General features: G+C 43.3%; 1 protein-coding gene across 7 annotated transcripts in view; it reads left to right on the plus strand.

The window, feature by feature from the left end:
- The window catches only part of SH3KBP1 (SH3 domain containing kinase binding protein 1), a 322980-nt gene that overhangs the window by 282511 nt on the left and 16526 nt on the right, over window positions 1-23943 (plus strand). For all 7 annotated transcript variants that reach the window (XM_033112693.1, XM_033112681.1, XM_033112673.1 and 4 more), the window contains one exon: window positions 5212-5297. In XM_033112693.1, the coding sequence (XP_032968584.1) occupies window positions 5212-5297 (86 nt within the window). The remainder of the gene's footprint in view (window positions 1-5211; window positions 5298-23943) is intronic.

Below are 23943 nucleotides of genomic sequence, written 5' to 3' on the forward strand. Positions count from 1 at the left end.
CAGCCAACTCCAAGGGGAATTTGGGGCTAAAATGGCCCCTCCAGGTTGTCCTGTGTTGGGCTGAATTGGCCAGGACTTTTATACTGTGGGGTATAGTCCACCCTTGAAAGGGTGGGCCTCGGCCGAGGAGGCTCTCTGCAGCTCCAATGGTCTCTGGAGGGGCCGACAGCACTCCCGGCAGCGGAGATACTCAGCCCTTTACTGAGGGGGCCTCTGGACGGCGCCACTCCATGTCCATCAGGCAGAGTAGATACTTAAGGGGGTGGTTTTGACAACTGAATAATGTATGAAAGCGGCTAATCCTTGTGCCTGGCTCATGGTGGGCAGTCAGTAAATGGTAGCCGCTGCTGTTATTTCTATGGGATTGTAATTTCCACTTAGTCCTGCTGGGTGGCCTTGAGCTGGTCAATTTGTTCTCTGCGATGTAGGTTCCCTGCCTAGCAAAGCAAGGAGACCCTTAGCTGCTAGTTGCCTATCCATGTCACATTTTTTTAAGTGTCCATAGCCAAAAGTGCTGAGAAAAATACAAGAAAATAACATTCTTTTGATTTAAAAATCAGAAATGAGTGAGGGCAACCTTGTTCTAACATCTTTGGATATATGGTGATATGCCTGCTTTCTTCTATTTTCTCCTTTTATTTAACGGCTGTGGGCATAGAAATTCATCATACAGAAACCCTCACAAGAGCTAGTAAATTACAAAAGGATGGGCTGTTTCCTCTTTTGTTGAATTTAGTAACATCCTTTTTGCCAAAATGGTACCTGTGTGTTGGGCAGACTGGAGGAGAACAGGGACCATTGACGGCGTCAGCCACTCTAAACGTGCTTTGGAGAATTTCAGAAATTCTGGTATTTTTCAGAACTGAAATTCATTAGCATTGTTGTAAGAGTCTATAAATATAGTGAAAGGCATTTACAAATAGACATTGTAAAATGCTTCCACACCCACAGTCTGAACACTGTCAAAACACCAGCTGCAGCTTCCCTACTTGGAAGGATCAGAACCTTTTTTAAAACTACACCTACTGTGTTTTCAAAATAGGCTTGCTTCTGGCCCTGTATAGACGGTAAATTTAGCTAAAGCCTGTAGCTGGCTCTTGGCATGAGAGATTAGTGCTCAGAGAGATGGGGGGTCCCAGTCTCCTTCCTGTCACAATGTGACTGGCTCCTGAGAATCTGGTGAGGGGTCACTTAGGGATGGTACAGCCTCTATTTTCAGGGTGGTCCCTCGAGACCTGGACCTCTCAGGTCAAGATTTGTAACTCCACCCGCACCCCCCACACTGTGAGTTCCAGGTGTGGTCACAGGTGATCACCTGTGGTCAGGGAGATTCTTAAAGAATTTGTAGCAGGGGCCAGGCAATCTCTCCCTTTACCTTGATGGGGAGAAAGGAGAGAAAACAGAAGCTGTGTGAATTGTGCAAGTCTCTATTAAGAGTGAACTTTAAAAGGAAGGAAAAATTCACCTATAATCTTGTCCCAAAGACAACTACTGTTAACATTTTGGACTATTTCTTTCACATCTTTTTCCTATGTATGATTTGGTTTGTTTCGTCAGTTTCACATAGGTATGATTATATTGCATGTCATACAACTTCATCTTTTGGAAAACAATTGCATTTATTGTACAAATACATAATGCAGTCCCATTTCAGGAAAAAAAGGCAAATGTTCATTAATTCCACAAGTGTTTCTGAGCCCCTGCCATGTACAAGGTGCTGAACTGGGTGCTAGAAATCAGCCATCAGACTGCACAGCAATAACCACTAAATATTCTTCCAGTCTTAAAAGAAAAATCCCTCTTCCTAATATATCAGAAGGGCACGGGAGTTTACATGCATTGAGTTGTATGTCATTTTAAATTTGCCTTTGTTCTTTGACATTGTAACATCATAAGCATTTGTCCTTGTTGTCATAAACTGTTTATGAATGTCATTTCCATGGCTATATAAAAGACCGTCAAATACCACAGGTTATTCTTCTATTCCCCCATTTATGAAAGATTCTAGTTCTTTTCAGTTTTTCTTTATTACAAATAAGACTGTGACAAACATATTGATCTGCAAAACCCATTTGGGTATTTCAGACTGTTTCTTGAGCATAGACTCCCAGACTGGTCCAAAGCAAATGAACATTTTAAATGCTATTGATATACATCCTATTCTTTAAAATTACTTCTTTTACCCTGCACCATTCCCCAAAGGCCTGAGGTAGATTCAAAAATGCATATAGAAGAAAATGGTTCAGCATGACAATAAAGGGGAAATAAGGGTAGCAAAGTAACACAGCCCCGGATAAGATGAGCACGGTGCCGGCAGCACACCTCACAGGTAGTGCAGGCTCAGGCCCAGGCCACCGCAATGAAGCAAAGGTAAAGCAGATATTGCAATAAAGCAAGTCACATGATTTTTTTGGTTTCCCAGTACATATCAAAGTTATGTTTACACTATACTGTAGTCTGAGTGTACAATAGGATTATGTCTAAAAACAATGTACATACCTTAATTTAAAAATACTTTATTGCTAAAAAGTGCTAACCATCATCTGAGCCTGTTGGAAAAATGGTGCCAATAGACTTGTTCTCTACAGGGATGCCACAAACCTTCCATTTGTGGGGAAAAAATGCAATATCTGTGAAGCACAATAAAGTGAAGCTCAATAAAACAGAGCGTGCCGGAATGCATACTTTGGTTCTCTACAGTCCCCCGAGATAGGCTCATATTTGATTGGAAGCTTCTAGTTTTCAAATCAAAGAGGGAAATGGTGGCTCCAGGATTCCTAGTTACCAAAATACATGAATAAACCATGTCTCCCGAAGCAGCCAACTTGTTCTGGGATGTAGATGACTGACACACACAGTTCCTGTGCCCACCAACACCCCCTCTGATTTTTCTCCCCAGCTGCCCACCAGGGTGTCACCTCAAACTGTCTTCCTCCTTGGTTCAAAAAAAAAAAAAAAGGCCCAGTGAAATCAACTGGACGTTCCTTGCCCGAGTGACCTCTCTCCCGAGACAGAACATGTGTTCTCTTAAGTTTTGGTTTTTGGTGTGTTGTCAAAGGACAGAACCGTCTGGCTCTGAGTATAACTTGAGTTCAATCTGTTAGTTTGGAGGATGACCGCACCAAATCATTCAGGCTCCATAGACCCCAGATAATATTAAGGGCCCTGAAGAACTTTTTAAAATGAAAATGCTTTCCTACTAATAATACTACATTTCTAAAACATTTCATTCCGGAAGTTACATTCAAATTAGTGGATACTGGGACCCTGCTGATAAAATATTTTTAAATAAATTTCCTCAATCCCACCATTCCTGTTGGCTCAGGGTCTGTCTGAGGAAGTAAGCCCTGTGGGACCAGGGCATGGAGAGAGAATCAGCTCTGGAAACCTGGCTCAGGAGGAAAACTCATCTTAAGTGGTTGGGGTGAGGTAGGAAATAAAGGCTCCGCTGTGAAGGTCAAGCTGCTTTCCCTTCCCAAATACAGTAGTCCACCTTCTCCTTAAACTTTCATTTCAACCAAGCTCTGCAAAGCCCAGCAACTCTCTTGGTGAAAGCCAACCTGTTTGGCCCAGCCCTGGTTCCATGGAATTCTCAGCTCTGCTCATCTTTGGTTGAGGGTGCTTGAAGCTATGCTTGAGGTTCAGAGTCAGTCTTGTTCTTCTGAGAACTAACGGGGGCTTACTTCCTTCCATTGGACCTCTCCACCGTCACAGGATATGCATGTCACACCGAATGCTACCCCTACCACCCATTCTTGAGTGAGAAACCCAGGAGTCACTTGTGTCAACTCCCTCCCTTACCTCCAGGTTTATAGGTCTCTTGCTTCAGTTTTTCTTCGTCCCCTGTTACCTCTAGGACAAACTGAACCCTGTAGTACTCAGCCCAGCAGTCTGGCCTTTGCCAGCCTTTCTCTGCTCACTATTCTCTGGGGACCTCAGGCTTTAGCCTTGGGACCCTTGGCCACTTTCGGCACCCTTACCTATCCTTGGGTCCTTGCTCAGTCATGTGTCTTACTGATAAGTCCTCTGTCTCTTTTCCTCTGAGGCCCAACCGCCACACCACGTCCTCTGTGTGCCCTGGGACTGCCGTGCACACGCCCTGCACTGACCCAGTCCTTTTCCCCATAGGACTTGGATGGGCCTGTATCTTACACAGCCCGAGCCATGTGGGCTTGTACTCGTCTTCTGTCTCTTTCTCCCATTTGGACCATGAGCCCCTCCAGAGTAGGTACCACCTGGCTTGGCCCTCTCAATACCCCCAGCATGGTACCTATTTCACAAGTACTCCGTGAGTAAATTCGCTACTCATTGTGTAGTTGGGCCTTAGGCCATGGTAACTACCAGGAGCCATGAGATGGACTATTTCTGTTGCTTTCCTGGAAACAAGTGCTTGGCTTCCCTCTCTCATTTCATAGGCAAGGATCTTTTCCTATTCTATTGCCATCACCAACCTTGGATAATCTCGTTTGGGTCTCATCCCTCCCAAAAGGGCCCAAAGAGCTACCCTTTTTGAAAAAATTTGGAGGCACCTTCTGCTCATGCATGAGTGGGCTGTTTCTCTCATCATCTCGGAGGCCCGTCCCTGTCCCCAAGGGCTGCTCCTAGCCCAGATACAGAGGGAAATCTCTCGTGTCCTGATGGGCACGGGGGCACCCACCCAAGAGCTGTCTAATTTTACAGGCCTATGCCCCAGCGCCAGCTTTCGGGCTGCCAAATCTCAACTCGACACCTTGTGCCTGTCAACAGCCTGGCCGCTGCCTCAGCCCCAGGCCAGAAACCCTTTTTCTCAAGGTTAAAAGTAATCAGCCTTTGACAAGCAGCATTGGCTACATTCCTTGCTCCTTAAAAGGAAAGCTCCCAGTTATGGTTTGCTGGTTCTTATTTAGCCATGGGGTGGAGGCAGGGCCCATGTTGTACCCTGTGTACCAGCAGGAGAGTTTGTGGCTGAAGGTGCATTGCTGAACAGTCATTATTAAAATAGCCATCTTTGAAAATGTGTGCTGGAGAGGGGGGCATCCAGTTTGTCGGCCGCTTTGCACCAAGGCCCATGTGGCTGGATAGCTCGTTGGCTCCCACTGGCTTCCTCACAGGCGACAGTGCCACCTGCTCCACGCACAGCACACTCCTTATCCTGTGTGCAGCAAGAAAGCTGACAAAATGACAAGGACACACACCAATTATTAAATGCTTGGACTTGTGTTTTTAATGTAGGGGTGACGGTCCAAAGATTGACTTGGTGGGCAGTACGCTATCCAGCATCCTGGACAAGGACCTCTCGGATCGCAGCAATGACATCGGTGAGTAAGGACAGTGTTCTTGCTTCTCTGTGCACAATTTTGAAAGACCGGCAGAGCAATGTTTGCCCCTTCAGGCAACCCGGTGAGAACTAACACAGCTATTTAAATGCAAGGCTAGCAGCCCTCTGTTGGTTTTAGGTGTTACAGTTATGTAAACAAGGGGAGATGGTGGTTCCCACATGAAAACACAATGCCTGGGATTTTCACTCTCCATGGTTTTAGGAGAAATTCCTTGCAAGTTCTAATGAAAAGAAATGATGAATATACCTTTTTGTAAAAGTGGGCATTAGCACTTACATTCATATTTTCCAATGATTTATGTACTTAGTGTAAAAAGGTGAATGGGTGAAATGCAGAATGGCAGAGTTCATTATAAACACAGCACTAAGTGTTTTGACTTTGAGTTTAAAATGAGCTTTGGTTTGATAATTGCCACTTAGTTTAGAACATGAATGATTTTTCCCAAGGTCGAGATACCACCATATGATAAATGGGAAGGTAGCTCACGTCTCTGTGTAAAAAAAAAGTCGGAGGGTCTTTTGGGAATATGCGTGGGTGGTTTGAGGTGACATATGTGCTGGTTGAGGCCACTGATGGTCCGACATGGGTGACAGCCCTTTTAAGAAGTCCAGATTCAAGGACTCTTTTTTTTAGCTTTATATCTTTCATTTGTACCTGTCATGGTCATAAGTTAGCACTCTCATATTCTACGTAATAGGGTCACCTTTTGGAATTTGCCTCTTTTCAATTCAATTTTGAAATTTTGCAATAAGTATAGATTCACACTCAATTGTAAGAAATCGTGCAGAGAGATCCACATACCTTACCCAGTTTCCTCCAACGGTAATATCCTATGAAACTGCAGTGCAAGATCACCACCAGGGTACTGACATTGATACAATCCACCAGGTTCCCCAGTTTTACTACCCTGTTTCCCCGAAAATAAGACCTCGCCGGACCATCAGCTCGAATGCATCTTTTGGAGCAAGAATTAATATAAGACCCGGCATTGTATTATATTATATTATATTATATTATATTATATTATATTACATTATATTATATTATATTAATTTATATTACATTACATTACATTACATTACATTATAGAAGACCCAGTCTTATATTATAGTAAAATAAGACTGGGTCTTATATTAATTTTTGCTCCAAAAGACACATTGGAGCTGATGGTCCAGCTAGGTCTTATTTTCAGGGAAACACGGTCGTACCTGTGTGTATTTAGTTCTATGTAATGTTGTCACAGGTGTAGGTTTGTGTATCCACCGCCACAATCAAGATACAGCAGATTCCATTACCACTAGGATCTCTCTGTTGCCCTTTGATAACCACCCCCACCTGCTTCCTGCCCCCTCCCCTTCCCTAATCTCTGGCAGCTACTATCAGGGGTTGATTGAACATGGACGATTTCTAGCATCATTTGCGTTGGCTGCTCAGTTTGGAAAACAAAGGTCCGACAGTTGGCAGGCCTTGTAAGAGGCAACAGAGTGCAACAGGAGTATTCTCATCACCTAGGGTTACTCTGCCGGGGTGCCATTGTCTTCTGACCCTGCTGATAGAGCCGCATCTTCGCAGCTGCTGACCTGCAGTCTCTGATCTGAACTTGTGAAGGCTTGCGGGTAGGGTGTGTCATTGTGACCAGAAATACTTGCCCTGTTTCCAGAAACTGTTCTACATCCTCAGTCAGCTTTTGAGAAGCCCAGTCCAAAGAAGGGCTTTTGGTCTTCTTTTTGTGAGAAGACCAAAAGCTTCTGACAGCTCGGGCTGAAGCAATAATAATAGAAATGCTGGCGTGCTGTAGCTTTTGTCCTGGTTAAAGGCAGGGAAGAGCCGAGCAGAGATTGGCTGTCAAAGAGAAGGAATGCGAATTAATCAATGGGATGAGTCTGGTGAAGTTCTGCCTCTACCACTGCGGTTCAGTATTGGGGCCCCGTTTTAAGGCAGGGTGACCGGTGGGTAAAATGTCGGTGGAGGTACCACCATAGGGCTTCCCACAAGAAAGGAGGTGTTCCCTTCCCTCCAGAATACACGGGCCGTGCTTTGCTTGTGAAGCACATTGGCCTTGGACCTTTATTTTCTTTGGGTCTGGAGATGACTAAGGTGGCTGTCGCCACAATACGAATCCCATGTTTCTCAGTCTGACAAGCTAGTTTGGAAATGTTGGGGGCATTGATGGAGGGGGTTAGTCTATGGAAGCTTTTCATACTGTGGAAACTAAGCAGCAGTTGTATGTATTTGGGAGCCCAGAAAGAGATGCTGAGGTGTAGTGCACTCTCATTTTGCCAAGAAGATAGTAATCCCAAAAAACTATAATTCCTGAAGCTAGTAATTTGATGTATATGCTATTTGCATTTCGAGAAACGATGATGGGTGGCTATGTAATCAACCCCTGCAGACTTGAGTACCTACTACTCAAGTGTAAGGCTGAATGGTTACCAGCACCCTTACACACAGGCCTGCCTTCCAGGGTCTTTGGGTCTCTTTGGGCCCCTAAGACAGCAAATGAAAAGTGAGGTAACAATGACGTGACTGCTGAGAGGCAAAGCAGTGCTGCTCAGAGTTGGGGATGCTCCTTGGTGCCCGGGTTGTTAGGGCAGGCTCCACGAAGCGGGGCACACTTACCTGGAGGTGGAGTTGGATTTGCTTCAGTAGAGGCAGAGGTAAGCAGGGGCATGACCTGGGGAACGCTGGTAGCTTAGCATTCCTGGCTGCAGTTGAGAATTTGTGCGGGCATGGAGTGGGGGTGAACCTGGACATGGAAGTCGGGGCTGGATTGAGTTTGAGCAGGATGGATTTGTCATTTATTCTGTAGGCAGTGGGAGTCGTAAGTGGTAGACACTGAGGTGACATGATCAGGTCTAAAAATTCAGATAATCACAGGCGGAACTTTGTGGGACCAATGGCATGAAGGAAAGACGGGTGGCAGTAGTCAGATTATTTGATAGTTGAGGTGAGAGGCAGTGAGAGAGAACCAGAATTAAAGCTGCTCACCAAAGGACTGTGAAAGAAGGGATAGATGTGGAAGCAGCAATGCAAGAGAATCATTGTTAGGCCTGAGTAACAGACTGGATTTGGGAGTGGGGAAGAGGAGAGAAAGATTTGTTAGTTGTGACATTTTATGGTCAGGTGGCTGGGGAAAAAAAAAAGCCTTGCGTAGAAATAAGCACGTCTGGAGGAGGAACTGGTTTGGGGGCAACGTGGTGAATTCATTTAAGCATGTTGACATTTGATCTGACGTTCCCGTGTCAGTGCTGGATGAAGGGTTGAGGCTGGGGAGGCGGGCAGGGGTGGCAGGTAGAGATTAGGACCTTCCGGGAGGCAGGAATGCAGGGCCAGCGTCTGCAGACCTGGGTAGGGTGCTGCTGATTCTGCTGCTTCCTGACTGGGTGAGCTTTCAGAATCTACATAGTCTCTCAGCTTCAGCTTCTTTATCTGTAAACAATACCAAATGTCTACCAACTTTCTCATCTTATCTTCCAGAATTATGTAAATCACTTGGTGGGCTGCAAAGCAAAAAGATAGAGATGTTTATTATTAATGTTGTTGTTTGCTTAGAAGTGATAAAGTCAAGAAGGTAAAATCCTTACCATGGGACAAAAACCTAGAACTGAAGACCAAATCCTGCAGAAAGTCCACATGTAAGGGAAAAGTGGAATCTTGTAACATCACAGGGGCCAAGAAGGAGAGGACTTGAAGCAAAATGTCTTTAGGCCCAAAGGCAGGAATGCTCTCAAGGAGACTAGGACATTGCAGAGGGGTTCGCTCTCTTCAGGGCTGCTTCTGCTTTTGTGGCATCTGTTCATTGCTTTAAATCAAGAAGGAAATTATTTGTACCAGAATGTTTTGTTAGTGATTCAGACAATTGAAGCTGTCCAAATGTGGGTTGCAGTGAATAACAGAACACAGTCCTGAAAGCCATTAGAATTCATCAGTGTTAGCTATAAATATGCGTGTTTCCTCTTAATAAAGCTATAATTTTAAATTATTATAATATTAAATTAGAGAACATGGCTTTTTCAGATCTCTTGTGGGCAGCTACCAGCATCTGTCATCTGTGATAATTGAGAATGAAATCAGTTGGTCCCAAACTAAGTTGTTGATGTCAGTGTGAGATATTGTTTGTATCAAACTATGCAGGCATATTTCAAGGAACAGAATAGAAAACATGGATGAGTTCCAACACAGGCCTGCGCATGAATAGCAATGAAAATTAGATTGTCCAGTTTTCTCTTGCTGATGGAAGAATCTGTTCCGATTGAATGAGAGATTATAGGTCGTGAAGTCAAGTGCCATAACATTTATTTTTATTATGGCATATATTGTAGTTTCCACGGCATGGCAGGATTTATTGTTGCACTTCAATACTATGGAGCTTTTCAGTTCTTTTCCCACTAAAGCACTGGCAGCAGGCTTCCAGGTGGGAAGCAGCCTGGGAACTAAGCAATCTAGTTTCAACTAATTGTTTTAGAAAAAGCCCTTCTCATTCCTCTGCAGTTGCTTGCCTTCTTTGTTTTGACTGTTGATTTTTTCCATTCTATTAGGTTGGTGCAAAAGTAATTGCAGTTTTGCAATTTAACCTTTTAAACTGCAATTACTTTTGCACCAATCTAATATTTGAATCTCATCGTACTGTCCCCACTCCGTCTCTTTACGTAGACGCCACACCCTCTTCACTTGAGGAAGCTGAGGATTTCCCCTCCATTTTTTCAGCCTGACCCACAGACCCACACTTAGTCAATCTGGGGGCCAAGTGCACTAGCTTTAAAGTTGATGGACTTAGGAAGCGCAGATCTGGTGTGGAAGCTATGGAGACTAACTTCAACTTGTCCTAAATCTCTCCCAGATGCCTCCAGGCCTATTCTTTTGGACTAGGAAGTGCAAAAGCACTTCCCTACCCCTGGGAATGCTATTAAGAGCTACCATATTTTGTTGTGTATAATGCACTCCCATGTATGAGCACCTACTTTTTGGCCCAAACTTTCAGGGAAAAAAATCTTTCGTTTTAATTTTTTTTATTCAAATTTTTATTTGTTTCTATTTAGGTACTTTTTTTGTATTATAAAGGAATTTTAGCATTTATTTTTTAACATATTATGGAACAAGAAATTTTATGTAACAAATAATTACAAAACACCGGAAGAGATACAAGGTATAAGAAATTTTAGGTACCAGTAACAAATGTACGGTATTTAAGCAGCATAGAAGGCCAAGAACTCTGTCGTTGCAGGTTCGTCGTAAGTTCAACAAAATCGATTATCATATTCCAGGGTATTATTTTGCATATGGATATCATTATTGATTTCTAGAGTTACACTTTTAACTCATAAGCATAAATAAAAGAATTAAAAACATTTATATAGATACGGAATTAGTACTACCTGTGTATAATGCACATCCGTATTTCTCCCTCACAAATTTGGACAAAAAAGTGTGCATTATACCCGGCAAAATACGGTCCTTGATTTCCGGTGCTGGAAGGGTTCTAAACCTGGACTGTGGCGATGGTTGCACAATTCTGTAAATTTACTAAAAATGACTAAGTTGTACTCTTAAAGTAGGTGAACTTTATGGAATATAAATTACACCTCAATAAAACTGTTAAAAAAGAAAACAAGAGTGAATTGAAATTTCCTTAGCACTCACTTTGAGGTCTCAATGTCAAAAAAGGTATATACACCACTCATTTGTAAGTATGGGGTTAGAAGTGCCCCTTTGCCCTACTTTATAAAATAGTTGTGTTTATTTAGACTAATAGCCACTATATTGTTGTTTCTGAGTTGTTAGTAAACCATTCTTTTATAAATAGCATTATGCTTTAGATATATTAAGAAAAGTCTCTAAGAGCTTGTAAATGAATCATTTTGTAATACAAATAAGTTCCCTTAAGGTGTGAAATAAGTGTATTGTTTTCCAAAGTTTTCTTAAATTGAGGCCTGCCTGGACATTGATTAGTATGATCACAGCTGTGGTGATAGAATAGTCATGAAATGTTTGGAAGGCTTAGGAGTGTTTTCTAAGACTATTTGGGGGCAGAACATGCCTTTATAATCCTTGACTCCTCTTTCAGGTACAATTTGCAGGCAGTTGCTTCTGAGGAATGTAGCTGCGTATGTAATGTCCTAGTGTGAGACCCGTTCCTCCAGTACAATGAAGGGCATATACATCTGCCCTCTACCATCGTCCTGAGGTTAGAGTGGTGAAATAACAGCAGTGGGAGCCAGCAAGAGGAAAGAAAGACGGAACTAACTAACAGTCACTGGGTGCCAACTAGCTATCTTGAATATTTTGTACATTTCTCATGTGTAAAGGAGGTGTAATGACTTTCATTTGTATAGGGAAGGGGCAGGGGATAAAGAAAGCCAGGTAATTTGGGCAAGATTAACTGGCCAGTGAATAGCAGAGTTGAATTTGAACCCCGGTCTCCTTGACCCATACACCCAAATATTTCAGTGCATGAGATTGGTCTACATCTGCAGTTCTCAACCGCTCTCCCCAGGGGATATTTGATGATATCTGGAGACATTTTTGGTCTCATCACAACATGGGGTTGGGGTGGGAGTGGGGATGCAACTGGCATCTAGTGGATAGAGACCAGGGATGCTGCTAAACATCCCACAATGCACAGGACAGCCCAACAACAAAGACCTGTCCAACCCCAAATATCAATAGTGGTGAAACTGAGAAAGCCTGGCCAGTCAAGAATCTGATGGTGAATTCGGAACTGCTGGGCCAAGGACAGTGTCCCCTTAAGTACAGCCTTATGGTCCTGGAGTTCGCATCGCGTTTTCTGAGAATCTCTATATAATGTAGTTTGAAAATGGTTTCAGAGCTTTTGGAATCCAATGATTTTATATGCAAAAAAGTAAATGTATTTTAAGCAATTAACTTAAACATTGACCAAGGAAGTCTCCATGACTTTTGAGAACACTCTTCCTCAGGCTGATGGCAAGTTACCCACTCTAGAAAAAAAGGATACAATTTGAGTCTGATTTTCACAAGAAAAGATGGTTATATTTGAGATTAGATACTCTCTCAAGATTTAATATCCAATGTTTAAATGGGTATTAAATAAAAGGACAACAAACATGAAATTTAATTAATGCTATGTTATGTAAATGTGTGCTCTGTATACTAAAGCTTTTCAAGATATATATGGAACCATTTAATAGTGACTATTAACACAAAATTTTTGTTATTATGGCACCAAATCTCTATAAACAAGTGATTGAATTCTTAGTTTGAAATTTCTGCCTTTTACGATAGGATATCATTTCTTGGGGTTCTCGGACAGGTCTGGGGGGTACACTTAGATCCCTGGCTTTGAGCTGTTGGTTTTTCCGTCCTTTTTGATATTTTAAATTTCCCCTTTGGTCCTTGTAGCGTTTCAGGTCAGTTGAGTGATTTCCCAGGTTTAATAGGACAATGTATGCTGTGACCTGCCCGCTTTAAAGAACTCCGTGAGTGACATTTGCAGTGTTCCAGATGAACTACTGGCTGAGCGTGTGTGTGAGCAGCCATGTCTCTCACCTCTCTTGGGATTAGCTGCTCTGACATGGGAACTTTCATGCGAGGGCCACAAGAGCTCACTCCTACAGACAGTGTCTCTTTACCAGTGACCTTCAGACATGGCCTTCAGGATCAGGGATGGGGCTGACGTTACCTGTGCATAGGACAGGAAGATGTGATCACCGTTATGACAAGGTCGAGTCTGCAGATGAGGCTGTGGGGTGTGCGTGTGGAGACACATGCCACTCTGGCTCCTATTCAGGGACACAAATCATGATCAAAGTTTATATCAGGACTATTTGAGAAGCAATATGCATTTCTCAAATGTGTGACAACAAGCAAAAGAGATTGTGCTTAGGGCCAAACGCTTTATAACAAGGAAGTGAAGCCGGTTGTACTTCTGATTGATGGGTCTTGAACCTAGTCAATCATCTGAGCGTTTTTGGTTTCCTCCCGCACTTCGGGAGACTCAGCCTTAGCTGTGGTTAATTCAGAAGAGGTTCTGTGCCTAGATCTCTCCCTGCAGTGCCCGCCCCCCCACCTCCCGGCCCCGGTTCCCAACCTCTCACCTAAGACTCGTAGGGCTCACAGCCTAGGTTTGTGCTGAGTAAACAAGCTCAAGCTGGCAACCAGCACTGGTTTCAAAATCATCTCACAGTTCTCTAGGGGATGGGCTGGGCTGGTGGCAAGGCCTGTCCTTCTTGGTACGTCCAAGAGTCTGATCCCAGATGTAAACCAAGGGTGTCCTGTTCACTGACAGACCTTCACAGTTAGAAACGTTGGTCCACACCAAAACCAACGTGCTCACCTCTGCCTCCTCGGCCCTCTTCAGGGCAATCCTGGCCTTTGGCAGTCCCGTGGCTGGGTTCACACTTAGTTTTGATGGGTTCCACACACATCTTTTACCCCATCACATCCAGTAAGTGCAAAAGCTACGAACATTCAAAGTGCCAGTAGGTAGAGTCTCATGAAGACTATAGAAACACAGGTGGGGGGTAAACAAATTGAAGTGAGGAGGCAGTGACAAATGTTTCATAACCTCATGGGAGTGATGTATTTGGTGATGTGAATTATTCTAAAACACAGAGAGTGAGCAGTGCCATCCTGCCTGAGCCACCTACAGCCATCAGCCTGCAATGAGGAAAACTAACTGACTCATGAGTGGAGCGGAGGGACATTCAGGTGTGTAGCCAGCTCAGTTCAGCTGGCTCTTGGCTTGGAGACAGTCACAGTACCCAGTAGCCATTTGCATCTGTAGTCTACCCGGAAGTCCACCTGTGTACAGAGGCGGCGTGTCCTCCCTTGGGATTTTGGTCACCTGCTCTCTGTGGTCAAGGCCCTAGAATTCTTCCATCAGCCCAATGGCTTCAGTGTCCCTGCTTTTGCTACATGCTGAGACCGTTTATAGCTTTGATAATAAAAATGCGAAGGGAAACGCAGTGGGTTCAAAGTAGTCTATGCACAGCAGAGACTTACACAGTAACCTTTGTTACATCCACAGTGTGCTCAACTGAGGCCTCTGAGCTAGGAATGAATGTGGAAGCAAGAAGGGAACAGGTGACGTTCAGCTCTCAGATTACACATGGCATTTTTTTGGCTAGCAGTGCCCCCTCCGCCCACTGCCTGTAGCTCCCAGATAGGCAGAGTCCAGTTACGGCTTCCGTTTGACTTGTAAATATCCAGACGGGTATAGCAACGTGCCGGAAAACCATGCTCAAGTGCCCCTTTGTCCTCCTAAAAGCATTATAGACAAAGTAGACTTTATTAAGGAGGAGAGCTGAGTTATCCAACCCCTTCTCTAGCCATGGACGCTTGTTAAGGCATGGTCCCAAAGCCTTGGCCCCTCAGCCCTCTGCTACCTTTGATTCTTTCAATGAGAAAAATGATGAGCACTTGAGGAGGGAGGTTGGGGGGGGACCCATCAGAAGGTCATTAGATCTGGTGGTGACAAGCTAAGGATAAGGTGTAAGTGAACAGGGAGCCCTGATTTAGGGCCAAAAGAATCCTCTTTATTTAGCTTCAACATGACCTACCGTGGCCCACGCTCTCTATCTTCCCAGGCCTGAGTCATCTCTCCCTGGGGTTCTTCATAATCTTGGGAATTTCACAGACTCATCTACCAAAAAAACAAAACAAAACAAAACCACAAAAAGGCTTTTAATGTGAGGGACTGCTGATTTTTATTTTACAAATGCCATCACCTGGGACAAGGAATGTAATCTCCAACTCTAAAAATGGAACACGTTTAGCTTCCTGGGAGATTCACAACATTGACCTTTTTCTTGGTGCTTTATGACCGGCGATAACTTTGTCATGGACACTTACCAGTTCTTGAGTTGATGTTTGAAAACCGCAGATCTGGCGCATGTGCAGAGATGAGGGTGAGAGGAGAGGAGAAATGTCAGGGGGCAAATGAAAGGTCCCAGAGAGTGGCAGGTGTTGAAGCTCTGGCAAAAACTCACCACCCAGAAGTGTACAGTTAGCAGATTAATTTTTTTACACAGATGCAATTGCTTGTGACTTTTTAAAATCACTCATGGAATGTCAGATTTTTAAGGGCACTTGAAATACTTTGTACCTCTGTCCTAGTCCTTCCCCTGGGCCTGGAGAATGGGGGCCGCAAGCCCTTCTAGCAGTCCCGGCCACGCCTGTCCCTCCCAGTACAGTAAAAAGAGCACTGGGCTTCGGACAGGAGGTATTTCCTGCTCAAGTTTTGCGCTCAGCATAATTTTGATTTCCGTGTAATTCTGGAACATTAGGATGTTAGTGTTTCACACGCAACTTAAAATTTTCTGAATGTCTGACTGCTCCTCCTTTGTCTAAGTAGAGTGCTGTTGAATAAGATGGGATGCCCCGTGTGGCTTGCTCTCTAAAAGGAAAACTGCCTGCTGTAGCAGATCATGGGGCGCGACCTCACACCTCTTTTGATCTTGGTTTTTTAATCTTTAAACCAGGGGCTTGGATAAAATGATCAAGGGGAGCCCTGTTCAACCTGCACGCTTGTCTCTGACTCTGTTTCTTTTAGCTGAGTTGTCCGGACATTGAGAAAACTGCTCTTTTGGTAACCTCGGAATCCTCTTTGAGATTAAATACCGTGTTTCCCTGAAAATAAGACCTAGTTGGACAATCAGCTCTAATGCATCCTTTGGAGCGAAAAATTAATATAAGACCAGGTATTATATTATATTATATTATATCATATTATATTATATTATGTTATATGAGACCCAGTATTATATATTATATTACATTATATTATATCATACCCAGTATTATATATTTTATGTTATGTTATATTATGTTATATTACATTATATTATATGAGACCTGGTCTTACATTATAGTAAAATAAGACCGGGTCTTATATTAATTTTTGCTCCAAAAGATGCATTAGAGCTGATGGTCCAGCTAGGTCTTATTTTGGGGGAAACATGGTAGCTTTATTCTTTCATTTGTCCATTTCCTCAACTCCTTTAGTTCTGTTAGTACCTTTAAACCAGAATTGATCATTCAGCCCTTTCTAAGGTCTACTCTACGTTTTTCTTTGGCCTAAAGATTTTTGCTTGTAAAAGATTTCCTGGCCTTATGGAAGTCTAAGTAATTAACAGTTATGGGAATAGTAGTTATGGCATAACTTTTTATAAAGTTTAAAAATTATTTACTTACCTTAAAAAAATTTGTTATGATTTTTTTCACCCAAATTCTTACAGAGAAATGTAAAAAGGGTAGGATGTTTGCCATTCTAAATAAATTTGAGTTCCTAGAGCAAACATGTTATTAGAGGCAAGATAATCCCAGAGGGTCTCCAAGAAAAGGATGTGGTGTATTAGATAAACCATGGGTTCTTAAATAGGCGCACTTGGATTTGAATCCTAGCTCTGCAAGTTCCAGGTTGAGTGACTCTGAGCTCCACTTTCCTCTGCTATATGGCAGGGTTAGTAATGCCCACCTACCTTGGAGGGTTGTTGTAAAATTGAGACATAATAATGTGACGTGACTGACACAAAACACGAGCTTTCTGTGTGGTAGTTGGTACAGCTGCAGTTCAGATAGAGAGAAGCACCAAGCATCAACCTACATTCTTACCATGACTACTCTTATTGGAAATTAGGAAAGTTCTTGAACACATAACATAAATCAGCTGACTGAGATTTTGATAGCTGCATCTGAAATCATTTCATACATGATCTACTCAGTTATATCTTTATTTTAAAGAGCTTCTCCCACTCCTCCAATTACAAAGGGAATAGGTGCTTACTTCAGAAAATTAAAGAACACAGAAAGTTAGAAAGTGCAAGTCTCCTGGTATTTCAGCCTTTCCCTGAGATAATCACTGTTAATTTGTGATATACACTTTTAGAAATCTTTGTCTGATCGGATGGATGGATGGATCCTTTTTAAATGTGATCATGTTATACATATGGTTCTGGTCCCTGATTGTTTTTTGTATTAAATAATGTATGTTTGACATCTTTCCACATAAGTCACATAGATCAACCTTATATTTTTAAAGGCTACATAATATTCCATTGTATGATTCTACCACAATCAGTTCTCTAGGAGCAATACTGTAAAGAGCAGCCTAGGACAATGTTCTACAAAAGGGGTTACCTGTACCTTGGGGGGCCATGGAAACTTCTCAGGTTACATATAGTGCTCATCTTCTTATGTGCTCATTCTTTTCATTTATCTCCTGAGAGCCCTGGTGTCATGGTGCTTCTCCTTTCCCACTCTCCTGCCCCAGTTGCACTCTCCCACTTCACATGGCACAGCCAGTCTCTTGCCCACTTCAAAGGTATGAAAACCCCTAGTGAAAACTAAGAGGCAGCTCTAAGACTGGTGTTGCAATTGAGAAATTGGGTGACTGTATTGACTGGACAGAAAAAAAAAAATCCATCCACAGGTCAGTTGGTTTCTAATTCTTTGCTTCCGGCAAAGTTGAAGGTCCCTTCTGAGTTGTTTGCTGATAGATTATTGAAAATTGTTCTTGATGATGCTAGACCACTGTCTGAGTTTTGGTGTATAGCTCGGAAGAAGTTTAAAGAATTCTTTCCATTTTCATCTACTTTCTACTTATGCGAACAAAGTTTCTTGGCGCTTAACATCTATAAAATGAAAAATAAGAATAGAATCTATACCAAATCATGTTATTCTGGTGCTACGTAATAATCATCCACATATGCATGAAGTATTTTGGGGGAAAAAAAACAATAAAATTCTACTTTTTTATGCTTATAAATTATCAAAATGTGTGTTATGTGTGTATACATATGTTTTAATCATTTGTATACTAATAATAATTATGATGATAATTCCATCCAGAAGAAAAATAATATTTACACTTAGAGCCTTTTGACTTCAGGAAATAAAAAATCATAAATTTCAATTTATATGCGTTTTTATAGCATAAAAAGATGATAATTGACAAAGGACAAAATATACTAAATTAGAATAAAATTCGTTGGAAGTATGATGGAAATATGAATTCAAGGGGGGGAGGGAATGATGTAAATTTTTCAACTGTTAAAGAAAAGCTTATTCGTGATCTTTTTAAATGAATGATGGTGGTTAAGTTGCTGTGGTATTCAAATACATAGTGAATGTATTTAAGAGAGCAAGAGAGTCATATTTTAAAATATCAATATTTAGATTATAGCAGAAATTATATCGTAAAGTTTTGTGACTAAAACTTACAAAAAACTTTAGATGCGAATTTAAGATGGGTGAGGGGTACCTGGGTTTTCAAAATTATTTTAGGAGGTACTTCTCCTTTTCCACTCTTCCAGTCTGAAGACCACTGGCCTGATAAATATATCATTCTACACTTACATCACCGTTTCTATGGGTTAATTTCTAGAAATAGGATATCTAAAGTTGTCCACGTTTACGTTTTGTGATTGGTATTGCTTGCCATGGCTGTTCTGTCTCCTCCTGTATCCCCCTCCCATGCCTAGCCCAGAGACTGGCTCACAAATATGCGCTCAGTGAATGGACTGAGCATGGGTGAGAAGAAATACCATGATGTAGGGTTATGAGAGAGACCTTTGCTGCCACTAGCCACAGGTGACTATTTCAACTGAATTTAAATAATCGCACTTAACCACATTCCAAGCACTCAGTAGCCACATAGGGCTAGTGGCTACCATATTGGATCGTATAGATATGGCAGGTTTTTGTCATCACAGCGAGTTTTAATGGATAGTGCTGATTTAGAGTGATTATATTTTCATTCTCAAAATTATCACTATGACTGGCATGCAGTAGATATTTAATAAATGTTTCAGTAAGTAAATGAATAAATCAACTCCTATCTTCCTCTTTTATTCTTGAGCTACAAGTTTCCATGTAAACATTACTTTGTACTGAATAACCAGACATTCTGTTAAATTGCATAACTTCCATTTCTTGCCAGAGATGTCCTTAAAGAAGCCATCCCCTTTTTGTCCTTATAAAACACATTTCAATAAAATAGAACAAAGGCAGTTTTTTATCAAAGCATACAGTGGTTTCTTCACAAAAGAAAATTACTTTTCCTAGTACCTTGTTCTTAATGTTGAAACCAATCTCAGAATTTACCATTGTTTGAATGAGAAGTAACGTCAAGTGTGCCTGCGGTCTGTCTAGTGCTCTGTAATGGAAAGAATTCCACGGACGTGAATCTGAATGTGGCCCTGTTCCTTTCTGGTTGTGACCTTGAGCAAGTTGTCTAACCTCTGACTCTCCCTCTCTCCCTTTATAGAATAGAGCAGTGCCTACAGGGCCTGGGTTTTGGGGAGAGTTACATGAGCGCCCCTGTGTGAAACATGCGGTAGTAGGGTGGCTGAACAGTAACTCAAACCTCTTTACTCTCAGCAGCTTGTGTCTTGCAAACGTCACACCTGGATTATAAATGAAAACACAACAGCTAATCTGCTATAGCCTTACACATTTTGGAGGGCTTATTTTCCTGCAGCAGCTGATCATTGCTCAAATGAGAATTTTTCGGTTGGTGACTCAGCTAACACAGGTGTTCATTTGACCCGTAATAACGGACCCATCTTTGTAATCTACACAGATTTTCCACACTAGTCACATGATTTACGTATGAGGTGAGATTTCATCCTGTCCAGACTGCCTTGCAGAGGAAGTACCTGCAACCCTGCAGGTTTAGGGTTTTCTCATCTTAAAATAAAAAGTTTTTTAAAATTGAAATTTAGCTTTACTCTTCGATCTCTGTTCTCAAATCCCACAACTTCATCAATGGTATATGAAAACAAAATTCTACCTGTGTGATTTGAAAGAGTTTTCACCTAATCTCTTATTCACCAAACAATAACCCTCCGAAGCTGATAGCTCAGATCATTCTCTGTGTTTTTTTTTTCCTTCTGGTGGGAAAACTGAAGCCCAGAAAAGTTGTTTGCTAATTTATTCAATAATGTATTGAACACGCACCTCAAGCCAGGAATAATGTTAGGTGTGGGACAGGGGTAACAGCTACAGCTTCTTCCCTGGCTCATGGGGGAGGCAGATAAATCAACAAGGAATGTCTGTTGACATTTAGCAGGGTGCTAAATGCTGAGGTTGGAGGGATGGGTGACTAGGGGCGCACTCAAGTCAGCCTTTAGGGTACAGTCTAGCTTCTTGGAAGAGGTCCCAGTTGCCCTAGCCAAGCCTTGATGTCCCCAGAGGAAGAGAGAAGCGGGAGGGGAGGATGTCGCCAGAGGGACATAAGGAGAGGTGGGCACCTGCCACGCAGCGAGGGCCTTGGCCCTGGTAAGGACTGCGACTTCATGGGAACTTAGGAAGAACTTAAAGCAGCAAAGGGACAAACTCAGATCTACACTTTAACATCTCTCACTGGTGGCAGCCTGTGGTATGGTACAGGGCGTGGAGTGAGAAATCTGTTATGGCAGCTCCAGGCAAGAAGTTCCGAAGCTTTAAAAATCCTTGACAAGGGCGTGGAGGAGAAGGGGCGGCTTCCAGAGATAGTAGGGGGTAGTGACGTTGCCAGGCTTCAGCGGAAGGGAACTTCCATTCCAGGGCTCTTTCTCGAGTCCAGAACAGCAAGTACAATGAACAAACAGCCATGCAAGAGCTCACAGCTAGTTCCTTTGGTGACAGCTGGCTTGTCTCAGACTTTTGACTGTTTCTCCTCTGTGTTTTCAGTGGAGGAGCTTTAGGTCACCTGTGGTCACTGGTACCATCCCTGCCATCTGTGGAAAATGAGCCCACATTTTCTAATTGAACTAAATAGGGTGTAACTGAAATTCATGGAAAATGGGCAATTTCACATGGCATGAAGAGTCAGAGGCCTTTCCAAGCTGACTCTGTGTCCAACGTGAATTATCCCTGGATGTCTGCAGAGGGCTCGTCTTCCAAGTATCACAAAAGCTAAGAGCCTCTCATCCTTATGAAAGTAACTTTTAAAAACTACCCACCATTTGCCTGTTCAATAGTTTTGGATTAGCTTATGGGCATTAAAACTATTTTTTGGTAAGAGGAAAACTCCCCAGCCAGGCTGAAAAAGCTCCTATCAAGTTTCAGCCTGATTCATTTCAAAACCACCATGAAAATTGGAACATTTTTTTCGTACCACAATGGATTAGTCATGGAAATTCTGCCTTAATCTCAGCTACCATGGCCACAGTCATGAAAGCGTGCTCTGGGCCACCGAAAAGTTAGGTTGTAGTACTGAAGAGTTTCCCCCTTCACTGACAGAAAGCAGAAGTGTGTTGCAGCTCAGGGTCTGAGGTTCCTTTTTTAGCAAGTGACCTCGTACTTGGTGTGTCTTTTTCTTCCTGGCAGTTTGGTTTTGTTGTTGTTTCCAAAAAGTGCTTTGATAAGCACAAACAAGAAAGTTAAACGTAGTTGAATATGCATGAAGAAGTTAAGAGCCGCTCCCTCTGCAGGACTCTGGCCCTCTTGAGTGACAGACAGATGAGGCAGTCTTTTTGGCCATCTGTCGTGGAAACGCTGGCTAAGTGCGGCCAGGCTTCAGCATGTGCGGGTCTTTTTAGTGCAGACCTCAGCCAGTAAAACGAAATGGGCCAGCCAAGCTTTCTCTGCAGCCGTGGCACAGAATGCTGCTGCCTCATGTCCTGCCAGTGGCCACCTCTGCAAACTGTACTCCTGGAAGCAGAGATTATTCTTGAGATAATTCGTTCATTCGGTGGCTTGTTCAGTTATTCACTTGTTCCTTCATTTACAGAATATTAAGCACATTTCCCTCCAGGAATGTGCTAGACATTGGGAGCTCAAAGATGAGTTCCTGCCCTCCTGGGGCTCACAGTCTAGGTGCAGGAGACAGACACCCACCTCTGAATTGTTTGGGAAGTGTGATTTATTACAGACTGCCATCTCACACGTTGTCAAACCCTCAACTCCCAGGGCGACTTCATTCTCTCAGTGGGCCCAGGAGGGTGAGCGGGGAGCAAAGATGGAGTCCTCCCTAGAGTCTGGCAGACATGTCCTGGGTGTGAACTTGTCTGTCCCTGCACCCCAGTGGATGTACTGAGTCCATTCCAAGGGGGCCTGCGGCTGTCCCGCCTGCTCCCCTTGCTCCTCACAACCCGCTTTCATGCCACTCTGCGTTCTGAGTCACCTCGCAGGCCTCCTTCTCCAGCTGCAGTGTTTGTGACCTGTCACCAATCACCCAAGCTTTCAGTTGCCACTTTGATCAACTGCTCTGGCCCGTCTGTTGCCCCCCACACCAGGTTAGCACTGCCCAGCCCAGCCGTGGAGGACCCCCTGCTGACGAGCCTTACTCCTGATAGCTCACCCGGCAGGCTGTCTACTCACGGGGGCCGTAGAACTCCCCGTCACGCACCTGGTGGCCCCTGGCCCCGTGCTCTCTCCTATGGCCTGCTTGGTCAAGTCTTTACTTATCCCTCCTTCTCCTCAGCCCCCGTCCCTCCCAGAGCAGTGCTTCTCTACTTGGCGGCATGCTCCTATCACCTGGGGAGATTGAAAACCTCCCCATGCCCAGGCTGCACCCCAGATGAATTCAGCCAATCCCCGGGGTGGGATCCAGGCATGAGTCTTTTTCATTGTCCCCGTGGTTCCACTGTGCAGCCTAGGTAGAGAACTGGAGTCGCTTAGCCTTTAATTGTTCTGCAGTCACTTCACCCTGCTCAGGTGTTGTCTCCAGAGCTTGCTTCTCTTTCGGGGACAGAGCCATGAAATAGGTGGTCCCTCTCAGCCCCTGTGGCACCCAGACAAGGCCCTCCGCAGTGGACTGTTTGCTGGAATTTTGAACGGCCCTCTCCTTCACCTCCTCCCCAGCTGCCTGCTCAGCATCTGCTCCTCAGTTTTGCGTCCTCTCCCCTCACCCCCGGGCTTCCTCTTTGTGCTTCCTGTCCTCCACAGCCAGCCCCCCTCCCTCAGCAGACCTCCCTGTCCTGGGCCTTATGCCCTGCTCCCTATTGGAGAACTGCATGGAGAACCTGCTAAACCCGTTGTGTGCAGAGTTCCTACAAAGATATTGGCGGATACTTTTCTATCAAGAAAAAATATCAGAGTGCAGAGTGATTTGGCAACTGATCATCCAACGATAAGGGACTGAGTCAATAAATCATGAATTGCAATACAGTAGAAGATTATACAACAATCAAAATGTTTATGAAAAAGTTTTAGAGACATGACATATTCTGTGAAGTAAAATAAGCAGAATGCAGTGCTATGTATAGTGTGAACTAGACTATAGAGAAAAGCCTGGAGGGTAATATACTGAAATGCTAATAGTTGTTACCCCAGTGTGGTAAGATTATAGTTGACTTTTTTTTTGTTGTTACAATCTGTTGTTTTAATTTTTTTAAATTACACATTGAGCATGTATTACTTTTGTAATCAGAGAAAATACGATTTTAAAAAAGTTCATTAGGAGGATATTAATGTCAGTTGATGGCTGTTGGCATCAATTCAAGAGTGTAATGGGGAATTTCGTTTTCAGACAACATGGAATTAGTAGAGGTGAGTCCTGAGGTGTGGTTGGGTGTGGAACTTTTAGGAAAATAAGAGTCTCTTAAAGAGAAGGCCCCTGAGAAGGTCAGGCCAGTGAACTGGCTCTGGAAAGGCCCACCCAGCAGTGGGGGTCTTGGCCCACTTGAGCCCTGCTGAGCAGGCAGGCAACGTGGGGCCCTTTAGG

This window comes from Rhinolophus ferrumequinum, chromosome X (genome assembly GCF_004115265.2).
Source record: "Rhinolophus ferrumequinum isolate MPI-CBG mRhiFer1 chromosome X, mRhiFer1_v1.p, whole genome shotgun sequence".
In the NCBI taxonomy this organism is placed as follows: Eukaryota; Metazoa; Chordata; class Mammalia; order Chiroptera; family Rhinolophidae; genus Rhinolophus; species Rhinolophus ferrumequinum.